At 53.3% G+C, this 17854-nt stretch overlaps 1 protein-coding gene across 2 annotated transcripts in view; it reads right to left on the reverse strand.

The window, feature by feature from the left end:
- The window catches only part of SLC8A2 (solute carrier family 8 member A2), a 44208-nt gene extending 26628 nt beyond the window's left edge, over positions 1–17580 (reverse strand). Inside the window, exons 1-5 of one of the 2 annotated variants that reach the window (XM_040633056.1) lie at positions 16906–17580; positions 11970–12634; positions 5421–5843; positions 1136–1239; positions 968–985 (exon numbers count right to left, since the gene is read on the reverse strand). In XM_040633056.1, the coding sequence (XP_040488990.1) occupies positions 968–985; positions 1136–1239; positions 5421–5843; positions 11970–12634; positions 16906–17580 (1885 nt within the window). The remainder of the gene's footprint in view (positions 1–967; positions 986–1135; positions 1240–5420; positions 5844–11969; positions 12635–16905) is intronic. The other variant, XM_040633057.1, reaches the window with a different exon arrangement.
- Between the last annotated feature and the right edge of the window lie 274 nt (positions 17581–17854).

The following is a 17854-nucleotide window of genomic DNA, read 5'->3' on the forward strand; positions in this document are numbered from 1 at the left end:
AACATCCTTGAGTGTGTCTGAGGTGGTGAGGAAAGAGGGGATTCCCAATTTCAGTACAGATCTTGGACCCAGACCCACCCATTAGCTGGCGCTGAGCTCATTTATCTCCCCAAAACATGTTAGACCTTTGTCCAAGCCCAGCACCAACCTATCCCCAACTCTCAGTGGAAAGCCACCTCCACCATGAATGCTCTCAGAAAACTCTGCCAGCAATGACTTTTATTGTGTTAAGCTGCTGGGATTTGGGGCCTATTTGTTATGGCAGCTCCCTGACTAATACAATCTTTAGTCTGACCCTAATCCTAACCCCAAACCCCAATTCTGATCTCAGCTCCAAAACTACTTTGTCTCTTATCTTCAAGCCACTGCCCCCACCCCCACCCCAATCTCTGACCCTGGCCCCAATTTGAACCATAACTCTCCCAAACTCACCTTCAACCCCCACCTAAGCTTTGATCTAAATTTGACCCCAATTCTAATATGACCCCACCATAAACCCAGATGGGATCCTGACTTACCATTCCCCAACCTTAACTACAAACAAAACATGATCTTGGGGCACCTGGGTGGCTCAGTCGGTTGAGTGTCCGACTCTTGATTTCAGCACAAGTCATGATTTCAGGGTCATGAGATCAAGCCCCACATTGAGCTCTGCAATGGGCGTGGAGCCTACCTAAGATTCTCTCTCACCCTCTCCCTCTGCCCCTCCCCACCAATCACATGCTCTCTCTCTCTCTCTCTCTCTAGCTCAAAAACAAAACAAAAACATGACCTTGGCCTCCAACTCTAACTCCAAACTCAACAGGCCCTACCAATTCTGAGGTCAGTTCCAACCCTCACCCGGCCCCAAATCTGCCTTCACTTCTAACTTGCCTCAAACGTGACGTGGAAAGGTAGCCTGAGCCTCCCCTGAGACCCCCCTCCCATGTCCCCCCTCCAGTCAAAGCCCAGAGGTAACTCCACTCACCTTGATTGAGCAGCAGAGCTGGGGAGAGAGAGAACAGAGAGAAGGTGAGATTGCTTCCCTGGGAAGCTCAGATCCATGAGCCTGAAGGAGCACCCACTAATGGAGCCTCCAAGGGTCCTCCCACCCTGGACCCCTTACCTCTCCCACAGCCCACCCATCACCCCTCACCTGAAATCCCTCGCTTAAGCCACTGCGGCTGGCCCAGCTCGATGAAGAAATTATCCTTTTTCTCATATTCCTCGTCATCAACTATCTTTACCTGAAGAGTTTTCCTGAGGGGGGGGAGGAAGAGCACCCAGCATAAGCCCCCTCCCCAAACTGCCAGATAACTCACCCACTAGCCCGTTTTTTTGAGCACCCCTCCATCCCCGGCTCCCTAATCTCAGTCCTCACAACCGCCCCCACAGGAAGGCTCTCTATTATCCCTGCTTGACAGAAACAAGCCCAGAAACAACTAAGGAAGCTGAGGTTTATCAAATAGCCACCTGAAGGATCCTGATAAAATCAAAGTTAGAGTAGATCCTTCCTCTGCTCAAAATGTTCACATGGCTCCTGTCTCAGCCAAAATAAAAACCGAAGTCCTTACAATGACCAACAAGGCCCCATGTAGTGTGGTCCTTTTCCCCTTTCTGGCCCCCTGCCCCATGCCCCCTTGCTCACCCACTCCAGCGACGCTGGCCTCCTCACTATTCCTTGAACATGTCAGGCCTGCTTGTGCCTCAGGGCCTTTGCACTGGCTGTTTTGTCCACCTACAACGCTCTTCCCCAGGCTCATTACCTCAGTTTCTCTGGATCTCTGTTCAAATTAATTTCTCATTGAAGCTCACTCCCACCACCTTCTTTAATTTTGAAATCCACCCCTGACCAGACCCCGGAATACCCAACCCTCTTACTCAGCTCTATTTCTTCTTTGTTTCATATCACCTTCTAACATACCACCTAATGTTTATTTTTTTGTTTATGGTTTGCCATTTGCCTCTTCACATTAAAATGCAAGTTCCACCAGGGCAGTGATCTTTGTTCATTTACATTCTTTGCTGTATCCCCAAGGCCTAGAACAGGGCCTAGCTCATAGTATGCCTTCCAGAAACATTTGTTAACGCTAATCCTTCCGCTCAGGAGACACTCTGCTTCCTGGCCTCTGTCCTGACCACTGTTCTGAGGGTTAACTGAGTGCTAATTGATCTTCTCAGCATCCCCGCTGCTATGGTAACCAGGGGGTGACTAGGGAGGAACAGCCAGGAGTTATTTGTGCCCTCCAGGCACACAACGCACCCTCCATACTCACAAAGACCCACAACCCCAGAAAGCCCACAGCCCTGCCACTAGCAGCTCTTTCAGCTGTAGGAACCTCAAGGCCCGGCCCCAGAACCCAGAAACACAAACACCCAGCCCACACAATCACCCAGCAGAGGAAGCTCAGCCAATCACACCGCCCACACCCACACACCATCGCACCCTGCAACCATTCCCTATGCAGTGGCAAAATCACACAGACCAGATGCCTGTTAGCACAACACCCCCACCACAGCCTCGCGACTTCGCCAACCTGCAGAGCCCCACTGTGGTACCATGTAGACTTTCCTTCCTTCTATCTCCCTCATTATGCCTCTTGGTGTCTGTTTATTTTTATTCCCTTCAGTCTCTTTCCCTCTCTCCATCTCTGATCCTCTCTGTCTCAGGTTCTTCCCCAGCTCTCTACCTTTCTTCATCTGTGTCCTTCTCTCCCCATTTCTGTCTGTTGGTGTCCACAGGATAGAATAGCCCAAGTTAACAAGAGGCTCTCAATCATACAGTCTCTCAAGGGACCCATCTCCATACACAAACATACAGGACACAGCAACACCCATGCAAAGACAGATGCACGCAAGATAGTCATGTGGGGACATATGCCCACCTCCACCCTCACCCCCTCCTGGTCTCAGGATATTTTAAATTTTCCGTGGGTGAAAAGAAATGGCCGCCCCCAACCTCAGGAGGGGGCTGGGAGCTGTCCAAGGTGCTGGAACACTGTGGTAAGAAGCAGGGTCTCCGGAGACATTCTCCTCACACACCCTGACACGCAGACAGCGGCCGACCTGGTGACACGCTGACAGGGTGATACACACACACCTCCGACGCTCAGTCTCTCGCAGACACGCCGTGATCCGCTGACATGCGGTGACTGACATGCAGTGACATGCGCGCCAACGGGTGCCATGACAGGCGCGCCCTCAGGGGACCCAGTGAGGGGAAACCCAACTGGCAGGGGACAGCAAGAGGGACTGGAGGTAGACAAAGGCAGGACTTCCTGAGATCAAAGGAAGCAGGCTTTCTCCCCAGTCTGACACTCTGCCGCCCTCATGCCTGCCATCCCTGTTTCCTGGAAACCCCACTCTCCCGCCCTCCGCAGCCTCTGATCATGAAGCAGTCTCCTTTGCATCCTGTCTCTTGTGCCTCTCTCTGACCCAAACTCTTTTCTCTCTGTCGCATCAAGAGGATCTCTCCTTCCCTGAGTCCCACTGCGTTTCTCTCAGTAAGAAGGTCTCTTTCTTTCCTGCATCTCGCTTCCCTGCAGGCTTCCTGCATCGCAGCCTCTCAACCTTTCTGGCTCCGTCTCTCCACATATTTGTTTCCTTCTCCCTTTGTATCAAAGTTTCTGTCTTTCTCTAACTCTGTGACTCTGTCTCTATCTCTCCATCTCTATCTTTAGGTCTCTCTCTCTCTCTCTCTCTCTCTCATTCTCTCCCCGCCACTCCATCTCTGGGTGTCTCTCCTCCACCTCGATGTTGATCCTGCCTGGGGCGGCCCCTCCAGCCGGGCTGCTTCCAAGCACCTCTAATTAGCGCCTGCCCGTGAGAGGAAGGATGTGTTTCCCTAAACGCTAATTAGCCTCCTGTTCTCTGTCATCTGAAGCCACAGCTGGAAGCTTGGGCGGGGGCAAGGGTGGGGGCGGGGGCAGAGGGCGTCCCAGCCTGGGGAAGCCGTGTGGGGGAGGAGAGGGCCTATGGGGTCGCAGCAGCAGGAGAGAAGCCGGTTAGACTACAGGAAGGACCAGAATGAGCAGAAACACAACTCTCCCCATTCCCCCTGCCTCTTGAATGTGATAGATGGGGTCTGGGATGGTGCCCTCAGACCTCAACCCAAGTTCTCAGCTCGAGCCAGACAGAGAGATGGAAAGGCACGGAGAGTCCGTAACTGAAATATAACCCGAGCCAGAGAGCTAGGCACTGGGGACCGAGATCTAGAGATTAACAGAGACCCAGAGAGAGACTGCCAGGAGCGAGAGACGCGGAGACGCGAAGGGAGGGGTGGAGAGGCGGGGAGAGCAGTGAGAAGCTGAGCGGAGGCCAAGGCACAGAAGCAAGGAGGAAGAGGGGGAAGGGAGCGCGGTGGGGGCTCTGCTCGGTGGGAGGAGCGTGGGCGGCAGGAGGAGGGAGACAGACGGGCGTGCGGGGGCGGATGGGCGCAGGCAAAGGGGGGAGGCAACGTCTGCATCCCAGGCAGGCGGCGGGGGAAGTGAGGCTGCAGGCACACAGTGGGGAGACTCGGGCATCTGTGTAAGGGGGTGGCCGGGTGTCTGGGCGTGAGACCAGCCCTGACGCCGTGTTTTAGCGAGCGTGTCTGTGGCTTGGTGATTCTGTATGTGCCAGGGTGTGTGTTGGCTGTGTCTGTGGATTCAGCCCACTTCACCAGACCCCACGCCACCTTCCGCAAATCCAGTGTCTTCCAGTTTCCTCAGTGTCTCTCCAGGCCCTAACTCTACCTTCTCAGGCCCCCATATTCCTACTGGGCCTTTCCCAAAGCCCCGCCCACATTCCCCTTAAGCGTCCTGCAATTTCCCCAGGCTCTTCCCCCTACCCACAAGCTCCACCCTTTCCCTAGTCCTGCCCCAAGCTCCACCCTATCCCCTTAGGCCCCGCCTTCTCACGCCTTCTGCGTCCAATTCCTTGGGTCCCTACCCAGACCCCATTCACCGCTTTAGGCCTTGCTTGTTCTCCATTTCCACAGGCACCGTCCCACCTCGATCGGACGCTCCCCTCTTGTCCACGAGCCCCCTCTCCTTAGGCCACATTTCATCTCCTACCAGCTACCAATTAAATCCTCTACACGCCTCTCCCCAGGTGTCTATCCTACCTCCTTTCCTCTCTCCTCACCTGTCCCTTCCTCCTCGGGTGCACCCTCCTCTCTCCTCAAACCAGCCTCTTTTTCCCACCCCCTTCTCACGTTCTGTCCCTTCCTCTTGGCCCCGCCCCACCACTCCTGTCTCCTCCCTCCTAGCCCCTGTCCCGCCCCCTCCTTGGGCCGTGCCCCGCCTCCCCAGCCCTCACTCCGGCCCCGCCCACTACAAGACACGCCCCCAAGGCCCAGCCCCGATCCCGCGACCCCGCCCCCTCGTCGGCCGCGCCCACGCCTCCGGCCCCGCCCCATCTCCCCGCCGAGCCGTATTCCCTCCCCGCCCCGGCGCGCTCACATGGTCTCGTCGTCGCCGAACTCGAGCTCGCCGCACGCGTCCTCGTAGTGCACGCCGCCGCCGCGCGCCGTGCCGTCCACCGTGCGGTACGGGAGGCGCACCGTGCCCCGGGCGCCCGAGCTGCGCACGACGCGCACGTCCACGGTGCCCATGCACTCGCTCACGTGCAGCAGGCGGTCCTGGAAGGAGAAGATGCCCGCGTGGTCGTCGTCCAGGATGGTGACGGTGGCCAGCAGTGGCGCCACCAGCCGTCCCTTGGGCCGCCCGCCGCCGTCGGGCTCGAACATGCCCTGCGCGTCCCCGACGCGCAGGTTCAGCAGCCGCACGAAGAAATGTTCGTCCTCCTCAAAGATGTCGTCGTCGATGATGCCGATGCGCAGCTCCTTCTGTGTCTCGCCCGGCTTGAACACCAGCGTGCCCTCGCTGCGGCGGGAGGGTTGGAGGGGAAAGAAAGAGGTGAAGGTGGGTCAGCGGTTCTGTGGGAAAGAGAGGAGCCAGGGCAGGCTTCCTGGAGGAGGGAAAGGCGCCACCGAAAACTCCCAGGTATGAGGGTGGACAGGCATTAAACAAATAATACTGAGGATGAATCAGGGTGGGCTTCCTGGCGGGGGGCGAGGAGGGGATGCAGAAGGGGAACAAGACAGAGCCAGCCCCTCCCAACGTGGAACCCACGAGGATTAGGAGCGCCAGCATTAAATAGATAATGATGAAGATGAGATCAGCGCCGGCTTCCTGGGGGAGTTTCTAGTGGACAGAAATGCTCCAGGCAGAGGGAACAGCGCGTGCAAAATCCCAGAGTGGAGAGAACCTGCAGTGTTCCACAGCCACACTTCTCAAAGTGCACACAAATCCCCTGGGAGATCTTGCTAAAATGCAGATTCTGGGTCAGTGGCTCCGGGTTTCAAGACTGCATTTCTACGTCACTCCCACAGGATGTGGGTTCTCCCATAGGATACAGGGACCACACTTGGGAGTAGCAGGGATGTGGGGCCCTGAGCTGACCTTTTCACACTTCTGATGAAAACACTTGAGGCCTCCTGGGTACCCACAAGAGAACGTCCACACTCCTTAACTTGGTGTCAGTCATTCATTCAACAAATACTCCCTGAGCATCTTTTCTATGCCCTGTCTGGGCGGTGCTGGGAACAGAGTGGTGAAGAAGCCGTGTCTTCACAGGGCTCACCGCACTCACAGCCTCGTGGGAGAGCCACAACACGGTGACAATTACACATTCAATAATCTAATTATGGTCCATTCATTCAACAAATATTTACGGAGCAGCTGCTGTGTGCCAGGCACTGTTCGTATTGTTGGGGAAATGGCAGCAAAGACAGATCAGAGGGGCACCTGGGTGGCTCAGTCAGTTAAGCATCTGCCTTTGGCTCAGGTCGTGATTCCAGGGTCCTGGGATCGAGCCCCGCATCGGCTCCCTGCTTGGTGGGGAGTCTGCTTCTCTCTCACCCTCTGCCCCTCCCCCTCTGCTTATGCTCTGTCTCTTGCTTTCTCTCTCTCAAATAAGTAAATAAAATCTTTTTTTAAAAAAAAGATCAGAGAAAAATTCCTACCCTGGTGAAGCTTCTGTTCTAGTGCAAGAGATGGATAAACAACAAACATGTAATAAACTGTCAGGTGGTGATGGTGCTATGGAGAAAAATAGAGGAAAACAGAGGAAGGAGTGTAGGAAGTGAGAAGGTGTCGTGTTAGGAAGTCAGGGTGAGCTTTTCTGAGAGATGACGTTTGAGCAGAGACTTGAGGGAGGTGAGGGAGGGAGCCAAGTAGAGGCTATCTGGGGAAAAGCATCCCTGGCAAAGGGAACAGCCAGTACAAATGTCCTGAGGCAGGAGCAGCCTGGAGTATTTGAGGAGGTGAGCGTGGCTCCACTGGAGGGAGTAAAGGGCGAGGGAGATGAGGGAAATGACATCACAGAGGAAACAGGGCAGATGTCAGAGGCCTTGGTGGGCCCCAGTGGGGACTTTGGTGCTTAGTCCAAGTGGAGTGGGAAGCATGGGAGGCCTCTGAGGAGGGTGAGGCCATGAGCTGGCTTAGGTCTAAATGAGTATCATTAGTGTAAGTCTCTAAACATATGCGAGATGCTTTCTAATGGGGCAGGGGAAGAAATGAGATGATGACATCAGAGTAGTCAGAGTGAAACTTTGAGGGGACAGGGAATGAATGGGCTCCTGGCAGGCATCAAAATGACCCTGGGATGTAAATGCACCTTGAAAATCTATAATTTCCCCTCCCATCCATCTCAGCATGCACCCCCGGCACCATTTCTGAAAGGTGCTATATGATCCATGAATGTTCTCTATCATTACTGTGATCACTTTCATAAGAAACAGGGCCTGGGCTCCAGTTCTCTCAGAGAAGTCCAACTCTGTCGGGGGAGGAGGGCAGAGGGAGCAGAGGAACCCCAAGGTTCTGGCAAAGAGGTAGAACCAGATGACAAGCCTGGAGAAGACAGGTAAGGGGGGGCTCCCTGTGGCTGCAGCCCGCTGCTCAGGAGACGCTGTCCATGGTGCCCGAGGCACCCAGCCCAGTGAGCCCACCTGCTCCGAGCCCGGTCGCGCTGCTGCGTTGGCTGTGTGATCTCGGCAGTTAGGAGCCCTCTGAACCTGAGGTTCCCCACCTGTAAATTGGAGCTAATAACAAGCGTCTGCTTCGTGGTGGTGTGTTAAAAGGATTGAGTTAAAATGCAAGGGAAGCACTCAACAAAAGTTAGCTAGTGATATTTGTGTATTAAGATTAGAATCTTAGGGGTGCCTGAGTGGCTTAGTGGGTTAAGCATCTGACACCTGCTTTCAGCTCAGGTCATGATCTCAGGGCCGTAAGATCGAGCCCCACGTTGGGCTCCTCGCTCAGCACAGAGTCTGCTTGTCCCCCTCTCTCTGCTCCTCCCACCATTCTCTCTCTCTCTCTCAGATAAATAAATAAAATCTTTCTTTAAAAAGAGATTAACATCTTAGAATGCTAAGTTATGGGATGTTAGAAATGTAAGCTTAAGTGGGGATTTTAGCACCATCTTTACCAAATGGTTAAAGTGGACATCACTAGTAGTGGGGACAGGTGACTGTCATGGGCCTCTTGATATAACGCACTGAGGACACTGCATTATTTACATGACTTCTGGCCAAAAGTGCATCACCTGAATCTAATCACGAGGACACATCTGACAAACCCTACAAACTGGCCTATCTTCAAAAGTGTCAGGATCGGGACGCCTGGGTGGCTCAGTAGGTTAAGCATCTGCTTTCAACTCAGGTCATGATCCCAGTGTCCTGGAATCAAGTCCCCTATCAGGCTCCTTGCTCAGCAGGGAGCCTGCTTCTCCTTCCGCCTGCTGCTCCCTCTGCTTGTGCTCTCTCTCTCTCACTCATAAATAAATGAATAAATGACAAATAAATGAAAAAAACTTAAAAAAAATGAACAAAAGTGTCAGGATCACGAAAGTCATGGGGAAGTGGAGGGATTGATCGAGACCGAAGAAGTCTAAAGAGACAGGACAACCAAATATAGCAGTGGAAAAGAGAGAGGGAGGGAAAACACAGCCACAAGGATGTTCCAGGGACGAGCAGGGGAAAATGCAAACAGGGACTGCAGACTGGGTAATAATATTGATTCAGTATTACATTTCCTGAGTGTGGCAGTCGGATGGTGACTGTGGCGGGGGGTGTCGTAAATCTTAGCGAGGCACACTCAAGTATTTATGGGTGAGTGGTCATGCTGTCTGCAATTCGCTCCCATCTAGTGCCACAATGATTAATACTAGTGTATATTAGGGAGAGTGAGTGAATGCAAACAGGACAAAATATGAACAATTGGTGACTCTGGGCGAAGGTTCTATGAGGGTTCACCAAACCATTTCTGCAGCCCTTCTGTGGGCGTGAAATTTTTTTTTTTTCCAAAATAAATGGTTGGGAGGAAAAAGAACATGGGGATTTTAGAAACTAGGTATGATAGGCATATAGAAGATAGACTTGTGTTTCAACACGGGATGCCCAAACTCTGGGAAGATGAAAATCTTAGAACCAGCAAATCGGAGACTGGTTGGGCTGTGGATTAGAATACCCAAATGTGGGAATCCTGAAATCTTAAAACTTTAGACCCTTAGCATGTTCGGATTCTAGGGGCCTAAATCTCAGAATCTTGAAACAGCTGTGCTCTTCTGTGCCTCAGAGATCAGGTTTAATTTGGAGAAACTGAGGCCCACAGATCACCCTAATCCATGTGGTACCTATGGGCAAATCGGAAAATGGCTTCCCTTCTTCAAGACACTTTATTTCCATGAATCAGGACGTTGTCATAATAGACATAGAAACTTACAATGTCCACTATGTGAATAGAGCTTTCTTAGATGTGGTGCTCTTATGCAGTGCACAACCTCAATAACTGTACGTGACATCCCTGATGGCCCACACTGAAGCAGGGACTTGCTCAAGGAACAGGGTTCAGGGCTAAACTTGGACTGGACCTAGTCCCTAGTCCCTCCCAGTCCTGGACCTAAGCTGCTTTGATAAGTGATGCCAGGCCTGTGACTGTCACCTGGGTTAGGAGAGGAGGGACAGGAGGAAGGTGTCAACTTTGCCTCACTCTTTGGTTCCACCACTGAGCAGCATTTACTCCTGCACTTCAGACATCTCAGTACTGAGGTCATTTGCAGGTGAGAAAGGTACCTCTGATCCCAGCAGGTGACACTTGTACTCACTTCCTTCTGCAAAACCTTTGGTGAGGGCAGTTGCAGACTAGGGGTGTGGGTGGGACTGGAAGGGTGAAGAGGTTGAGTGACAGCAGGCCCCAGTATGGTGAATGCCTTTTCCTCAGTCGAAGGAGGCTGGAAGATGTGGGATGGTAGGGAGAGGATGGAGGGCAGAGGTCATGGACGACCAAAGGGGTCCCACACTACAGGATGACAGAACAAAGATCCTGAGCCCCACTGGGGAGAAGCAGAGTAGGGCGGGTGGGGCGGGAGGGTAGGAGAAATGAATGGGGATGGGCTGATCAAAGGGTCTTGGACTGACCCGAGGTGGAGGGAATGACCTACGAATGCCCAAAGCGGTAGAAAGATAGGAAGATGTGATTGGCAGAGGTGGGGGAGGCTGGGCTAGTGATGGTCTTTGCTGGGGCGCAGTGGTGGAGCTGAAGGTTTGTGAACCCCAGAAACGCAGCCCTAGGAAGAAAAGAGTTAAAGGGATGAGGGACTGACTGCAGCACGAGCAGAACCAAAGATCAGTGACCAGGTCCGCCTCAGCTCTACTCCGGAAAGAGGATGAAAGGGAGGTGTGGCAGACTGCTTGGCAGGTGGAACCCGGGAGAAGCTCAGTCACCAACACCCTCTCCCATACTCTGCTTTAATTTCTTCACAGCTGACATTTTTCTGTCTTCAGTGTCTACTCCCCACGAGAATGTCAGTTGCATTTGGGCAGAGACTTGACGTGTTCCGTTCACTGCTGGTCTTCATGGCCCAGATCCATTTCTGGCACATAGTAGACCCGTGAAAAATGTTGGTATTATTATAGGGAACTATGACAGACTGCCCCTCGGTCAACAAACTACACTGTAAAGCTCTTCTGCTTGGAAGAGTGTGGTATGGACGGAAGAACTACAAACAGATAAAGAATTTTGTGGGTCACACGAGGATAGAGAAGTTATCTTGTTTACTGACCTGTGTTCTTTTTTTTTTTAGAGGGGGAGGAGCAGAGGGAGAGGGAGAATCTTAAGCAGGCTCCACACCCAGTGCCCAGCTGGACTGGGCATGATTTCACAACCCTGAGATCATGACCTGAGCCAAAATCAAGAGTCCCAGGCTTAACCCACTGAGCCACCCAGGCGGCCCTACTGTTCTGTGTTCTCAAGGTAGCACCTGGCACATAGTAGGTGCTCAGTAGGAATTGCTGAAGGAGGGAAGATCACAGGTCTGCTCAAAGAGGGGGGAGGAGAGGGACAGGGGGGCAGGGAGACACAGGAGGGTGCACAGGTGGGGGGAGGGGCTTCTTTATGGTACCACCAAAGAACTGGGGATAATTTGGGGACTGCCTCTCCCCTCTTATCGCATTTAATTTTCCCACATAGCACTTACCATCGCTTGATATTTTTATCTATTTAGTAGTTCATTACTTTACTGCAACTCGAGGGTAGGGACCTTGGTTGTCTTGTTCACCATGGTATACCCCCAAGTATACAGTAGGTGCTCAATAAACGTTTTTACTTTAGTAATGGTGTGCGTGTGGGGGGGTACTTGTTCTAGCAGGTAACACTACATATAATGGAGCTATAATAATGAACACAGGGTGGTGTCAGCACTAAAACTCACAGGTAGATAACACGCATGGGAGGGGCAGCCTGCGGAGAGGGGACAGCCATGCTATCTGGCAAATTCTAGAAGAGTGTGCGGTCCGAAGAAGGCTCTCCGCGGTGGATGAATGAGTGAACAAGGAATGCCGCTGGTCGGCGCAAGGCAAGGTAAGGATGGGCGCGGGAGTCGGCCGCAAGCCCGATGAGCGCGGAGGCCGCGGGACCGCGGAACCTCCCACCCGCGAACAGCCGACCCACCTGTACTCGTAGTCGGAGCCGGCCTTGGCAGAGCCGTCCTCGGTGCGGTAGTCCACGTAGAACGTGCTGTTGCCCTCCCCGCCTTGGCAGGTGACGGACAGCAGCACGGAGCCGCAGTTCTCCAGGCAGTGGTAGAGGCTGGGCTCGAAGAAGATGCGGCTGGCGCCGTCGTCCTCGTCCTCGCCAGGGCCCTCGGATGGGGAGGCCCTGCGCGACGCGTCCACCGCGTGTCGCCGCAGCACGTTGCCCGCGCCCGTCATCAGCCGCGTGGCCTGGATGCGGTAGAAGGCGCGGCTCTTCTGCTGGTGCAGCAGCGCGTAGTAGTTGGCGATGCCCACCAGCTGCTCCAGGTCCTTGTCCGGGTGCTTCTGCTTGAGGTCCTTGAGGATCTGGATGACCTCGCGGCGGCTGGCGTCCAGCTCGCGGGCCTCGGCGGGGCCCGGGCCCAGGCCGCCCAGCTCGCCCGGCACCTCGGCGCCCACGAACGTGCCGTCCAGCTCGATGCTCTTGGGGGGGTCGCCCTCGGCGCCGATGATGATGCCGCTGCGCGGGTCGGTGCGGTAGCGCTTGTACACGTACTTGTAGAAAAGCAGCCGCTTGTCGGCCATCCAGGCGAACACCACGCACACCGGGAAGAAGACGAGGGTCAGCAGCGCCTCCCACACCTGCGGGCGGCCGCGCGGGTCAGGACCGCCGCACCGCCAGGGGGCGCGCTCGCCGCCCCGCCGTCCGGCCGCCCCCGCGTCTCTCTCGCCAGCCGCTGGGTCCCCGTGGTTGCCGGGAACCCCCTCCGCGCCCCGTCCCGCATCTCCCCGCATCTCGGTCCCTGCCCCGCTTCGTCCCCTTTCTACTTCCCTTTGGTGCCGGCTCGTCTCTGCCTCTGTCCATCTCTCTCTCTGTCTAGGTCGTTGTCTCTTTCTCTCCCTGCCTCCGTCCCAGTCGGTGTCGGTCGGTTTTTGAATCTCTTTTCCTCTCTTGTTGCCTGTCTCCTTGTCTCCTTGTTCTCCTCTTATATCTTTTGTAGATACCCCTCTCCCTTGTGAGATTCTTCGCAGTATCTCTCCCTCCGCCTCTTTCCTGGTCTGATGTATGCATTCACGCATCCGTCCATCCACCCATCATCCACCCACCCACCCACCTTTTAACACGCTGAGAACCACGCCCACCTACCCCAGTGCCAGGAACCCAGACATCCTGAAGCTGTCTCCACTAGGCGACAGACAGGTCCCCACCCTGTGGTCTCAGCCCCCCTCAAGGGGCAGAGCCTGTGTCTCTTAAGACCTGCCTCTCTCTCCCTCCAACTTTTTCTCCCTGCTCCATTTCCTCTCCACCCCTCCTCACCTGGGATGCCCCAACCTGTCCAAACCCCACCCATCACCCAGGGCCCCCTCTCTGCTCAACCCCTTCCTAAAGCTCCCTGATTCCCCACCCCCCACTCCCTTCCCCCACCTCCCTCCTCCAACCAGTGAATACAGCGTTTGCCAGACTCTCCTTCTGTAGAATCCGCTTGGCCCTTAGGGACGGGACTTTGACTCTAAAAGAGGCACAAGTTTGGCTCCTCTCACAGCCTCATACAGCAAGTTCCCATGTTTACATGCTACCTCCCCAGAGAGACAAGGCAAAGCTGAGTTCAGATCCTGGTTCCAGAAGAGGGAGGTCTGGCTCAGCCTCTCGCCTGTAAAATGGGGGCGTCCCCAAGACTGAATGAGCTTATGCACCCCTAACACTTAGCACTGCTGGTTCCTGACACATGGAAAATACTCGAAATGTGAAATGAACATTACAGTTATTACTCTAGCGCTCATTGAGGTCCAGGACTCAGGTCTGCAAGTGGTTACCCTTCTCATTAAAGATAAAGAAGAAACGATTAAAGATTATTTACCATCAGATGGCCCCCAGAGGTGTCTTTAAAATAGGCCTGGAAGGGAAAATATCTTTTAAGATCCAATCCCCACACCCCCTTGTTGCTCTGTTTACTGACGGCTCAGAGAGAAGGACAGAACTTGGAAAGAGAGCCTCACAAAGCCCCCAGGCAGGTCTGTGAAAAGAAGCCGAATTTTCTACGTGAGCTGTAAAATGAACTCCAGCCTCATGTTCATTGCACTGGCCCCTCTGTAATATTGCAGGGGATTCTCCTGAAATCAGAAGACAGCCTCAAACCCCTAAGATCTGCTCTTCTCCCTGCAGGTAAATAAAAGGTGATCCTAGGAGACTCCCATCTTCCTTCCAGGGCACCCACTGAGAATGGGCATATGGACTTGCCCACCCTGGGAGAGAAGTGAGACAGCTTCAGTGGATGGGAACACCCCCAAGACGGGGTGTCTCCAATCTAGGCTTCTTTCCGGGCTGCCATGATGATCGGGGTGGGGGATCTGGTCCAGCAACTCATGGGACAGTCCCACACAATAGAGAATAGTCCCATGTCCCGGCTGACCTCAGAACCTCAAAAACCTGCTTCTAATAACTGGAGTCTAGAACTCAGCTCTGTTATGTGTATATGAAGTATTTTCCTGATGCTTTAATATATGCTGAATATGCTTATTTTTAATCTTGTAGTTGTGCACTCCTCTGCTCAACTACTTGCATGGAACGTTTCCTGATCTTTTTCTTTCTCTCAAACCCAAACTTGTTCAGTAAAAGTAGGTGCTGGCATCTGGTTCCCACACCATGACTTTTAACGTAGCCGTGCCGAAGCATTTACATATGGAAACGCACGTTGGTCTGTCAGAGACTACTTTCCTTTATATCACAGTTCGGCCATTATACGGACTTCGGAAAGCCAACAGCACAGGCAGGTTCATTAATGGGAGGAATCGCTCACATGTACTCTGTTCTAGGCTTGCTGTTCTGAGCCCTTCCACGTGTAATTTATTTGATCCCCACACCGCCCTCCGAAGTCAGTCCTATGACGACATCCAGGTGACAGGTGGGGAAACTGAGGCACAGACAAGGTGAGGAACTTGCCCAAGGAACAGCTAGGAAGCAGCAGAAGTGGGGTTTGAACCCAGTGTGTCTGGCTTCAGGGTCCCTGCACCAGACTACTGGGATAGAAGGGATAGAAGGCCTCTCTCCTGTCATCTAGGAATTTCACGTCAGAGGAAAGGGATGTAACAAAACACTCGCTAGAAAAAGGGAGCACTGGGTATGAAGGGTCAAGAACCAAGGGCCTGGTCTAACCCCTTCCATGGTTCAGATGTGAAAACTGAGGCCCAGAGAGAGTACTGGCTTTGCCTGAGGTCACACAGCACTTTGGGAGAAAATCCAGAGCCAGACCCATCTCACTGCCCCAGTTCACTGTGTTGAGGAGGAAGTGACACCATCTTGGTCTCATGCCGGTTCCTCCCATTACTTCATGAAAATGTCCCATAATTCTGGCCTCCACCTTACTCTCGAAGGGACCCCCGCCCCCAGTGGTGACGTCTCCACCCAAAGCTGAGGCATTTTCTACCCTGTTTTCGGAGTCTGAGCCTGGTTCCTTCTCAGGGAAATCTCTCTCCTCCACCCCCATCCCTACCCACCTGTTGCTCATGGTGTCTAGAATTCTCTTCATAGTTTGGCTGTAAACCCTCATCAAAGACCACTTTGAAAACCTAGGTCAGCGTACCATCCTTTTTAATAGCACGTGAGAACCATGAGACGCATCCTTCTGTACTTTTCACCATGGCAGCCAGGAGACTCGGCATCACAGTCAGTCGTCAATTGCCGTAAATGTCTCTCTCCCTCTCTCATCCCTGTTTCCTGGTGCTACCATCTCCCCCTTAGCTCACCTGTGCTTTCTGGTCCCCCCCTTCTGCTTTTATATCACCTGCAAAGAATTTTTATACTTCTAACTTCAGCTCCTTCCTGGAAAGAAACTAGAATTGGCAGAACCTGACAGATATGCACAGAGAGATTACACACATGTGTGAAGGAATTCTGGGTAGCCTCAAATAAATTATGCATGTATGTGAACGAATTAGGCCAGGTCCATAAATAAATTATGCAAATGTAGGCAGCAGTCATGGGGTTATGGGAAATGAATTAGGCACATGTTTTAAAGGAAGACTAAGCAAAATGTGGTTAAGATACTGGACGAACGAGGGGCAAATGATTATGGGAATGTGGGTGTAAATTATGGAGTGGTGGGGCTAAATTTTGTCTCACTGTTGGAATAAATTATGCAAAGAGCCTTTGCAGTGGACTGGGCTTATACCTACGTTGGATTGGATTGCGTATAAATTACAGTGATGTGGCATAAATTATCCTACCATCAGAAATCAATTATGAATAATGAACAAATTATGCAAATCACAATTGCATCTCTGGCAAATACAGAGCTAGATTACGCAGATGTGGGCCTATGTTTATGCAGGCCCATGGACACATTATGCAAATCGTACCAAGTTACCCAAGTTGATTAGCACTGTCAGAAAACACAAGGCTGGATTATGCAACTGTGGCATGAATTATGCAAACGGAGGCGGTCTTATTATAAAAATAGGAATAAATTATGCAAAAGACAGGGAGTGTAAGAAAACATGTGAACATACCTGGCAAATACCTGGCTAGACCATGAACTGCGTGTGGTATGCATTACACAGATCACAAGGACTCTGTTAAAAATATATGGCACCATCGTGAGAGCTAAAAGGAGTCCCTTCTGGATGGGTATATTGCAAAATGTCACCCCCCTCTGGGCAGATGAGCCCTTTCCAGGACCTGCAGAGCCATCCAGACATGGCTTGGGCACACTCAATGGACTCCAGCCCCAACTTGCCTTCTCTAGCCCAATGCCCTTGTGCAGTGTGTGACCTGCACAACCATACCTAGCGGCCCTCCCAGATGTGAGCATGCATTTCTGCAAGTACATGGATCGAGTCTCCAAGCCCAGGGAGCCACCCCTCTGGATTTTGCCGACATACATGCACCAAGGAGGTGTCCATGGGTCCTTGCTCACCTGGACCACACCTGGGGAAAAGACGGCAAGGATGAGATAAAGCCAGACGTAGGCGAAGATGCTCCAAGAGGCAGTGACAAAGAAGACTCTCAGATGCTTGATCTTGCGGCTCTCACCGGCTGGGATGACATAGATGCACACGGCAATGACCACAAACATGTTGAAGGCAGCACTGCCCACGATGGTGCCCGGACCCAGCTCGCCTGCCTGGAAGTTGTGGCCGCAGACCTCGATGACAGACAGCAGGATCTCAGGGGCTGAGGAGCCCAGGGCCATGAGCGTGAGGTTGGACACCGTCTCGTTCCAGATGCGGACGGTGCCCACGCTGGTCTCACCGTTGGCCTTGGTGATGGTGATCTCCTTCTCCTTTGACGTGATGACCTCGATGGATGCCATGAAGCGGTCGGCGATGATGGACACGCCCAGGAACATGTAAACCATGGCCACGAAGTAGACCACAGCTCGCGCCGCCTTGTCACCCAGTGACGGGTCATCGGGCTCCCAAACGGGCAGCAGGACCCCCGGTTGGCAGCGGTTGGAGCCCTGGCAGCCCCCTGTGCTGGTATCACTGTCATTGGCCGGGGGAGGTGGCAGGGAGGGGGTTGGGGTGGCCGCCCCTGAGCACGGGGGTGTCCCCAGGAGGAGTGCAAACCCCACTAAGGCCAGGGGAGCCATGGAGAGTGTCGGGTCCTGTGGGGGAGGAGGAAGAAGTGTGGGTGAGGGGCATGGACCCCTTCCATTCGCACAGGAGCCAAGGCTTGTTGGGGGTAGAGCATGGGGGACAAGCAGAGGGCTGACAGAAGGAGGATGGGGATGGAGGGAGACACAGAGGGACAGAGAGAGCCAGACAGAGACCAAGAGAGAAAGACAAAGACAGAGGAGTGTCAAATGCTGCCAGTGGTCTAACCACTTCGGGGAACCACAGCTGAACACCCCGTGTCCTAGGACT

The sequence above is a fragment of the Ursus maritimus genome, unplaced genomic scaffold (assembly GCF_017311325.1).
Source record: "Ursus maritimus isolate PB19 unplaced genomic scaffold, ASM1731132v1 scaffold_19, whole genome shotgun sequence".
Classification (NCBI taxonomy): domain Eukaryota; kingdom Metazoa; phylum Chordata; class Mammalia; order Carnivora; family Ursidae; genus Ursus; species Ursus maritimus.